This window comes from Alosa alosa, chromosome 20 (genome assembly GCF_017589495.1).
Source record: "Alosa alosa isolate M-15738 ecotype Scorff River chromosome 20, AALO_Geno_1.1, whole genome shotgun sequence".
Classification (NCBI taxonomy): domain Eukaryota; kingdom Metazoa; phylum Chordata; class Actinopteri; order Clupeiformes; family Clupeidae; genus Alosa; species Alosa alosa.
The window spans coordinates 1998501-2008112 of NC_063208.1; the positions used below are offsets into that span (position 1 = coordinate 1998501).

General features: G+C 45.3%; 1 protein-coding gene and 1 long non-coding RNA gene across 2 annotated transcripts; both read right to left on the reverse strand.

Moving 5' to 3' along the window:
* Positions 1-1826: 1826 nt before the first annotated feature.
* LOC125285350 lies at positions 1827-2386 on the reverse strand. The gene is made up of 3 exons (XR_007192015.1): positions 2373-2386; positions 1921-1980; positions 1827-1890 (listed from the first exon to the last, which is right to left on the reverse strand). It is a non-coding gene; the product is annotated as an uncharacterized LOC125285350 (long non-coding RNA).
* A 1313-nt stretch (positions 2387-3699) lies between these two features.
* Positions 3700-8583, reverse strand: tac1 (tachykinin precursor 1). The gene is made up of 5 exons (XM_048229799.1): positions 7954-8583; positions 7030-7132; positions 6786-6809; positions 5379-5435; positions 3700-4341 (listed from the first exon to the last, which is right to left on the reverse strand). Exons 1-5 carry the CDS (start codon positions 8065-8067, stop codon positions 4295-4297), a joined length of 345 nt encoding a protein of 114 aa, XP_048085756.1. The 5' UTR covers positions 8068-8583; the 3' UTR covers positions 3700-4294.
* Positions 8584-9612: the final 1029 nt, after the last annotated feature.

Genomic DNA, 9612 nt, shown 5'->3' on the forward strand with positions numbered 1-9612 from the left:
GAACCAGTAGAACCTGTTCCAACCCTTTCCATTTGCAAACAAGGACCAGTCTGCTAGAATATTCTAAAGACCAATAGAACCACTCTCCTAGAACCTTGTCCATCTACAATCCAGACCCGTCTTCTGAAAAGCTCTCCATCTCAACACCCTTTACACACACACACACACACACACACACACACACGCGACAATGTGCCACCACAATGTGCCCAGTATGACATTTTAACCTGAAAGACTGCTGCTTAAACACACAGACTCACACACACACACACACACACAGACTCACACACACTAACCCAAAGGACTCATCCACGTTTAGGAGGGAGTATTCAATTATGGGGCCAGACACTGGTAATGCATAGCAAAATATTGTTGTTCTATAAATGGAATCCTCCTGAGAGGTCAAAAGGTCAAATGTGTGACTGGCATGTTTCATGCAACTGGTGAACGCCACACCCCCAACCCTTCCCATGTTGCCATAGGCACCCATGCCTGTCAATCAAACTTGAAACTCCCGGGCTGTAGAGTCTAAACGCCAAATCCCAACCTACCCCCTTTACCATACCCCCCTTACCTACATGCCCTTTACCTGTGCACTCCTTACCTACACCCCTTTTACCTTTACCCAAAGCAACCCCACCTACACCCCCCTACCTGTGCACTCCTTTACCTACACCCCTACCTTTATGCCCCTTTACCTACACCCCTTTACCTGTGCTCACCCCTACCTGTGCACTCCCCACCTGTGCTCACCCTTACCATGCACTCCTTTACCTGTGCACTCCCTTACCTGTGCTCACCCTTACACCTGTGCACCCCTTACCTGTGCTCACCCCACCTACCTACCTGTGCACCCCTTTACCTGTGCTCACCTTGCACCTGTGCTCCACCCCTTGCACCTGTGCACTCCTTTACCTGTGCTCACCCTTTTACCTGTGCTCTCACTCCTTACCTGTGCTCACCTACACCTGTGCCCCTACACCTTGTGCACTCCCTACCTGTGCCTCACCCTTACACCTGTGCTCACCCTTACACCTGTGCACTCCCTACCTGTGCACTCCCTTACCTGTGCCTCACCCTTACCCGTGCACCCCTACTCCAGCTCAATTCCCACCTGTGCTCACCCCACCTGTGCTCACCCCACACCTGTGCACTCCCCTTACCTGTGCTCACCCTTACACCTGTGCTCCCACCCCTTTACACCTGTGGTGCACTCCCCTACCTGTGCACTCGCCTTACCTACACCCCTTTACCTGTGCACTCCTTACCTACACCCCTTTACCTGTTCATTTACAAACCCCTAAGAACCAGTAGAACCTGTTCACCTTAACCCTTTCCATTTGCAAACAAGGACCAGTCTGCTAGGGTCATTCTAAAGACCAATAGAACCACTCCTAGAACCTGTCCATCTACAATCCAGAATCCGCCTTCTTGAAAAGCTCTCCATCTCAACACCCTTTTACACACACACACACACACACACACACACACCACAATGTGCCACCACAATGTGCCCAGTATGACATTTTAACCTGAAAGACTGCTGCTTAAACATACACCTGACTCACACACACACACACACACACACAGACTCACACACACTAACCCAAAGGACTCATCCACGCGTTTAGGAGGGAGTATTCAATTATGGGGCCAGACACTGGTAATGCATAGCAAAATATTGTTGTTCTATAAATGGAATCCTCCTGAGAGGTCAAAAGGTCAAATGTGTGACTGGTGCATTTTCATGCAACTGGTGAACGCCACACCCCCAACCCTTCCCATGTTGCCATAGGCACCCATGCCTGTCAATCAAACTTGAAACTCCCGGCTGTAGAGTCTAAACGCCAAATCCCTTACCTACACCCCTTTACCTTTATGCCCCTTTACCTGTGCACTCCCTTACCTACACCCCTTTACCTGTGCACTCCCTTACCTACACCCCTTTACCTGTGCACTCCCTTACCTACACCCCTTTACCTTTATGCCCCTTTACCTACACCCCTTTACCTGTGCTCACCCTTACCTGTGCACTCCCTTACCTGTGCTCACCCTTACCTGTGCACTCCTTTACCTGTGCACTCCCTTACCTGTGCTCACCCTTACACCTGTGCACTCCCTTACCTGTGCTCACCCTTACCTACACCCCTTTACCTGTGCTCACCCTTACCTGTGCTCACCCTTGCACCTGTGCACTCCTTTACCTGTGCTCACCCTTACCTGTGCTCACCCTTACCTGTGCACTCCCTTACCTGTGCTCACCCTTACCTGTGCTCACCCTTACACCTGTGCTCACCCTTACACCTGTGCACTCCCTTACCTGTGCTCACCCTTACACCTGTGCTCACCCTTACACCTGTGCACTCCCTTACCTGTGCACTCCCTTACCTGTGTGGCGAAATCTGGTCAGACCGACCCCTCACATCTTTCTCTGCTTTTGTTCTCTTCCTGAATTGCCTGTAGCTTTGAGAGCTGTGCGAGTGTATGACGCTGTGATGAACCTGGACCTAAGCATATTTTGCAATGTCAGTTTTCTTAAAAAGGGCCATTCACACCACTAACGATGACCGTAACGATATGAGCGTACATTATCGTTACAGTTGTTGCCATTTATATATTTTTTGCTATTATCGTTATAGTTATGGTCTTTGGTGTGAACAGTTTCTGACATTAGGACATCAGTGATTTTAAAAATTGCATAGTACATTTAATGTAACATTTCTTTTTCAATTTAAGCATATTTTGTAATGTATCAGTTCTATTAAAAAGGGCCATTCATACCAGGAGCGATAGGAAAATAGCAACAGAACGTTTCATCATGGAGACCTATAGAAAAAATATTATCTACAGAAATGGTATGTGGTGTCTATCTACCAAAAAATAAAGTTTTTTTCTGCTGCTCTCAGTAACGTGTCTAAAGCTGTGAAAAGTGATTTGATATGATGTGCTGTGGGCCTGATGATGAGAGGGTGAAACAGACCAGGCTGTACCCAGTAGAGAAGACTGCTCAAGGGATGAAGGGGACACTTCAGTCACACATTGGATCAGTTTCCTTACATAGTTTGGTTTGAGCAAAAGTAAAACGTTTGACGCGATTATTTAATTTTGCAAGAAATGTCAGAGGTTTTGTGAATGTAGTTTGAGAATGGAGAAAAGGGTGGAAGGTTTAAAAAAAATTGTGGTTAGCAATTGTGAAAGAACTGTAAGTGTTGGCTTATTATTTTAATTTTATTTTGTGATGGAGTAGTGTATACCCGGCCATCATTATCTGAAGGGACAGTGCGAACAAGTTCTTTTGCAGTTTATCTCAACCGTGGTTATATTCAGAAATACTGTCTACTGTATGCACAATTGCACATTTTCAACTCAAATTTTGCTGCTCTTATTTTCTTCATTGTATGTGCCTTCTTATTTTTTACTTTTTATATTGTTTATTTGAATGTTATGTTTGTCTGTGGACCTAATTGGTAAAATATGTCTTGTCTCCACCGTGGGATAGTGGGAAACGTAATTTCGATCTCTTTGTATGTCTTTGACATGTGAAGAAATTGACAATAAAGCACTTTGACTTTGAAATACTGCCACCGTTTGCCACCAGGTGGCAGTATGTCAATACAGCTAAACGTACTTTTTTACTATTTAAAACAGTAATGCAGCATAATAATAGGATATAAACAAAAATAAATGACGTTCCACCAATAAAGAAAATAATTTTAATATATTAAGCCACATTACACACAATTACAAGACTGTCATATCGCACTTACACCTTGAATCACAAGGTAATGGCGAAAAGCCACAAATCGGTGGGAGAAAACTAAACCAATGGACAAAGAAACAACTTTGACGTGTCTGGGTTAAGAGAGTAATGGCAGAGACGTACGAGGCACTAGACAGTGGGGTTGGCAGTGCAATTTCTTCATGTGCCCTGGGCAAAAAGCTATGATTTGACAAATCACAACAGCTGTTGCCACATCTCCATGGCCACAACGTCGTGACAGCTGGACGGTGATTGAGTTGAGAACATGATGAGGTTTTTTACACGCGCCAATGGCGGGATGAAGTTCAATTCACGCTTTTAGGGAATGTCAAATCGTCACCATTAATACATTACTGCTACATCAAACACAATGAGAAACCCAAATGTTTATTAAACTTTACAGTGTCAACCAACTACACTTTCTTTCTTTACAAAAAATCCGAGAGAACAAAAAACACGGCGTGAAAGCGGCACGGCCGCTCGTGGAGGGCATGAGATTGGCGCGAGAGGAACATCTGATGCACGCGTGCTCCGCTAGCGTCGCTTGTCGTAGCTCCGTATTGTGTTCCACTCATAAGAATCTGCAACACAGAAAAAAAAAACATTTAAGGTAGGCAAGAGCCAGGTGTGTGTGTGTGTGTTTGCGCGCGCGTGCGTGCGTGGGAGCTGACTGCCTTTAAACCGTGGGAACCTTGAGTGTGTGGTCTGAGGTGGAAGGCAATGCAGTCGAGATGAGACAGCTCGGGGTTTAAGGCTGCCTGGATTTGGCTTTTTTATCTATAGAAGGCTACCTCCGCTTCAGCAGGGACGCTCTGCTGAATTGAAATGGTTCGACCTGCCTGACGAGGTAGCCTTCACCACACCTGATGCCTGTGCCGCGGTGCTGTTTGAAATGACTCCGACTGGTTTATTGGGGTCAAAGTGTGCATTTAATCTCCCCTTCCAAGGCCCAGTAGAAGGGCGGCATGTGAGGGTGTGTGTTGTGATGTAGCTTCCCGGTGGGCTGGAGTGTGTGTGTGAATGAGGGGGCCCAATGTGGAGTGTTTTGTCCCCTCATGATTTGTAAGGACTGGCTTGCCATCGGAGATGTGTTGATATGCTGACTATGTTAAACGCTAAGGTAGATTAGATTAAATGGACTTTTAAAGATGAAGTAGGTTAGGTAAAGCAGACTTTTAAACACTGAGGCTAGGCCAGGTGGGGTGAGATTTTAGCTGAGGTAGACTTAGGTGAAGCAGGCTTTTAAAATCTGAGGTAGAGACTAGGTGAAGCAGGCTTTTAAAAGCTGAGGTAGGCTAGACTAGGTGACGCAGGCTTTTAAAAGCTGAGGTATACTAGGCTAGGTGAAACAGGCTTTTAAAAGCTGAGGTAGGCTAGACTTGGTGACGCAGGCTTTTAAAAGCTGAGGTAGGCTAGACTAGGTGACAGGCTTTTAAAAGCTGAGGTAGGCTAGGTGACACAGGCTTTTAAAAGCTGAGGTAGGCTAGTAGACTAGGTGACACAGGCTTTTAAAAGCTGAGGTAGGCTAGGTGACGCAGGCTTTTAAAAGCTGAGGTAGGCTAGGCTAGGTGATGCAGGCTTTTAAAAGCTGAGAGATGGGATGGGCCTGCACACTCACCTGGCTCTTCCTGACTCCTCTTTCCCATCAGGCCCACGAAAGAGTTGATTTTATGCCCTGCAAAAGACAGAACCATGAGGAGGTCATTAGTATCATACATCAGAGTTCCCAACACACACACAGAGGCTTAATCCTAGACGTATAAATTGCAGCTGAAGGCATTTTGGTACAGGGCACTTTGTACTAGCATCAGTGAATGTGTGTGTGTGTGTGTGTTTTTCTCTCATTTTTCTTGGAGGCCTGTGCTCCCTGTTGAGCTGCTTCTTAATGGCAGCGGGTACGCTGTATCTGAAGGACTCCCTGTCCTTATTAATATGTGTGTGTGTGTGTGATAGCCTCTCAGGAGGGGCAGACAGGTGATCTGTCAGGCAGTGTGAAGCTGAGGGGTGGGCTGTGTGTGACGGTGGAATTGAAGTAATCTCTGGGGATCACACACACACACACACACTTCTGAAGCCCCTCTCTTTATAACGACTCATAATCCCCTGTGTTGCTGTTGCCATGCCGCCACTACCCAAGCTAATTATCACTGCAGATAAGAGTGAGTGTGAGTGTGTTTCAACTAACGTGGGACACGCGTCTCTCTTCGATTGCATGTCAGTGGGCTGGGACATGCCAGTATTTGCAGACCTCACACTCAAAGCCACCAGAGTAAACAGCTATGTGTGTGTGTGTGTTTGTGTGTGGCGCCTGGAGGTCTTTGCTCTGCCGGATATTGTGTTTCAGCCTGATTGGCAGACATGACCACATACACGCTATTAACACTGATAAACCGCACTCATATCCTGCTTAAAGCTTAGTAGCCGCACACACACACCAGAGAGAGAGACACACACACACACACACACACACTCTCTCTCTCTCTCCTTTCGTCTGTCTCATTACAATAACGAGAGGTATATATGCTTTGTACTGACCCTCCCCCTATACACACACATGCACTCACACACGCACACACACCTACACTCTACACACATACGCTCACACACACATGCACGCTCGTCTGAAATGCTGACACTGACAGGCACTGTAATGACTGCTGGTACTCTGTATAGTTCTCTCTGCTCCCCGCTGCAGGGGGTTGTGGTTCTATGTGTAAGAATACATTTTCCAGTGTGCGTTCGGCTTTTTAAATGACTATATTTGTATAAATGGCAGAGAGAACGTTTTTTTTAATAAGAAAGAGCTGCATGGACCAGTGTAAGACAACAGCAGGATTACAAATCAAGTCATTAAACTCGTCCATGCTGGGCCATCTCCTGTATTTGCCTCCCCTGCAGGGCTGACCATATCAGAACAACGCCTGGTCTAGTCTGTCAGCTCATCTGCATCCAGTCTCAACTTTTTTTTTTCAAATAAAGGTTTAGTTTCGGAGCTTTTAGAGTGTGCAGAGGAAAAGGTACTCACTTTTCCGGGTGATCTGTGCGTTTGCTGTGGGTAAAAGACGAAAGCGTTAGTGAGAGACATCTGGCGCACCACTTAACTGCCAGTAAATTGTTGAACATAATTTGCAGGTGGTTTTCTCTATCACTCTTGTTCATCTGTTCTTAGAACTGCGTTATGTGGATATTTCTCCGTGCGTTCAGCCATGGGCCAGCGTAAGGTGGGCACCACTTAAAGCCATCAATAAAGTGATGCGCAATGGTCTTACCGGAGGAGCGTTTGCCCATGAGTCCGATGAATTGATTGGGTCGGGGCTTTCTCGTCATTCTCCGCAGTATCTCTCTGAACGGGTCGGAGGGGAACCACTCATCCTAGGAAGAAATTAGATCAGTGTAACGTAAAACGACAGAGTAATGGGAGTGCGGGAGTGCTCTTGAGTCTTAGATGCGATCGATGAAAGTTAAAAACGTAACCCGGTGTGTTCTGCAGCAGCCAGCGTGGTTACATTGATGTACCTGCTCTGTTCCGACATTTCATGTGAATTATACTTGAATAGGACTTGAATGAAAAGCTTGTCTGTGGCAGTTTGAGACATTTCACATCATGTAACATGCTTTGCGCACAACGATCCATCTGACGGAGACGCCCGAGGCATTTTCAAAGGGAGGCGGACCCGTGTCAGCCTTCGGGCGCTTGGCTGCGGTCCAACCCGCAATGTCAAATGGAAAACGTGCGCTACATCTGAAAGTAGTCGCCAGGATGTCGTGATATAAGGAGACCTTGGCTAGACAGGCAATCTCCCGATTAAAGCATCAAAGCGCTTAAAGTTAGTCGTAATTACCAATACTATCACCAGCCTATTAACAACAATACAGACATTACAATCATATTATATTTAATTTAGCTATTTTTCCCCATAATTCTTTTGAAACGAACAGTTTCAAAATGTTTATCCATGCAAACAAATAAACTGGCTACAAGTCTTGGAAAAACCAAGAACGGAGCGCAAAGTCTGATCTTGTACGAAGCAAATATAAACGGCCTGTTGTAGGCTAACAACTTGTATCTGAAAACTTGCAATAACCTAAACTAAAATAATGTTAGCAATGAAAGAGCATTTAAAATAATTTGATAATAAAATTTGATAATTTGATAATTCAAAATAAAGCTACTCCATGTAAAATATAGTTACCTGTATTCGAATGTTGTTCGACCAGTAATCTGGATCCTCTTTGGCACCGAATTCTTCACAAAATACTTGTGCCAGAACCAAGAAAAGCACTACAGCTGATAGTAGTAATTTCATACTGAAGCAGATTTTTGTGCGCAACTGAAGTCTTTAAATTCCTTGTCCGTTAAAAGCAGAGAGAGACCGGATATTTAGAAAACGAATAAGAATATATAAACAACACAAACGGGCCGTTCACAGAGGCTAAAATATAATTTCTTTTCTTTTCAGTATCTGTATTAGTATCGTTTTGTAACTTCTCTGCGATACTATTTGGAGGCAGGATTCCTCTCCATACACGCGCTCACTTAGTTCCGTGGTGTTCTCTGCGCTCGTCCTTGCGCGCTCGGCTCCGGGTGTGTGTGTCTGTGTGTGTGTGAGTGGTCACACAGGAATACTGTCTCTGGGCTTCACGCTGCTGGTTTTATAACGAGGGGCCACGAGGCTAGTCACCGGCCTCTACAAATCAATACAGGATGACCATTTATTTGGCACGAGCTTCCTTAAACTTGTGTGACTAATTGTCGTCTTGACTTCGCATCCGATTGCTGAAAGTGGCAAAGAACAAAATGTGACCTTCCCTGGCACGCGCCTTACCGTGACCGTTTAGGATGGAGGGTGAGAAAGATCAGTGCTGAAAGAGAAGAGCCAGGTGACGCACACAATCTTGTTGTATACGTAGGCATTACGACAAATGTCGTATTTTGATGAATAAAAGTGATTTATTGCCCGTGTGGAGAAAAAAATAAACAAACCTACTGCTCCTTATTAATCCACTAGATAACCTTGGTGGGCGTAAGCTGTCTTTGCACTTTTTTTTATCAATGGCCACATCTCCATTGATTGAAATGAGTTATAACAAATGATGTCCTCACAATTTGGTCAACGTTTCATTCTGATGGCCAGTGACTAAGGTTTACCCCGTGGTCACCATCAGTAGTCCAGTGGTTTAGGCTACCGACAGGGACTGAATAGGCAGTTATTTATTCTAAACATGTTCAGTAGTGAAATATAGCAGGACATCTTGATATTAAATATGTATGATCTCTATTACTTTACTGAAGTATTTGTCTGGCACTTTTTATTCTAAGCGATGTACACATCAATTATTACAAGCCTCTGAGCAACTCCGAGTGAAGTGCTTTGCACAAGGAATTGAAGCCACAACTTTTCCTTATGCAAACTAGCCTAGCTCCTTATCTCCTAGCTCCTTGGGGCAGCCGTCCGACCAGTGGGCCGCGGCTGAAGTGCCCTTGAGCAAGGCACCTAACCCCTCACTGCTCCCCGAGCGCCGCCGTTGTAGCAGGCAGCTCACTGCGCCGGGATTAGTGTGTGCTTCACCTCACTGTGTGTTCACTGTGTGCTGTTTGTGTTTCACTAATTCACCGATTGGGTTAAATGCAGAGACCAAATTTCTCTCACGGGATCAAAAAAGTATATATACTATACTATACTTATCCACTACGCTAAAACTACCACCGCCCCCGACATAGCACCATTTTATCTGATAGGTACTCAGAGGTATCGGGAAGGCTGCCTTGAATTATGCCAAGAAATGTTTTAAAGCAGCAGGCCTCTACTAATTGTAACCATCACAAAGTGACAGGGGCCTTTATGGCTATT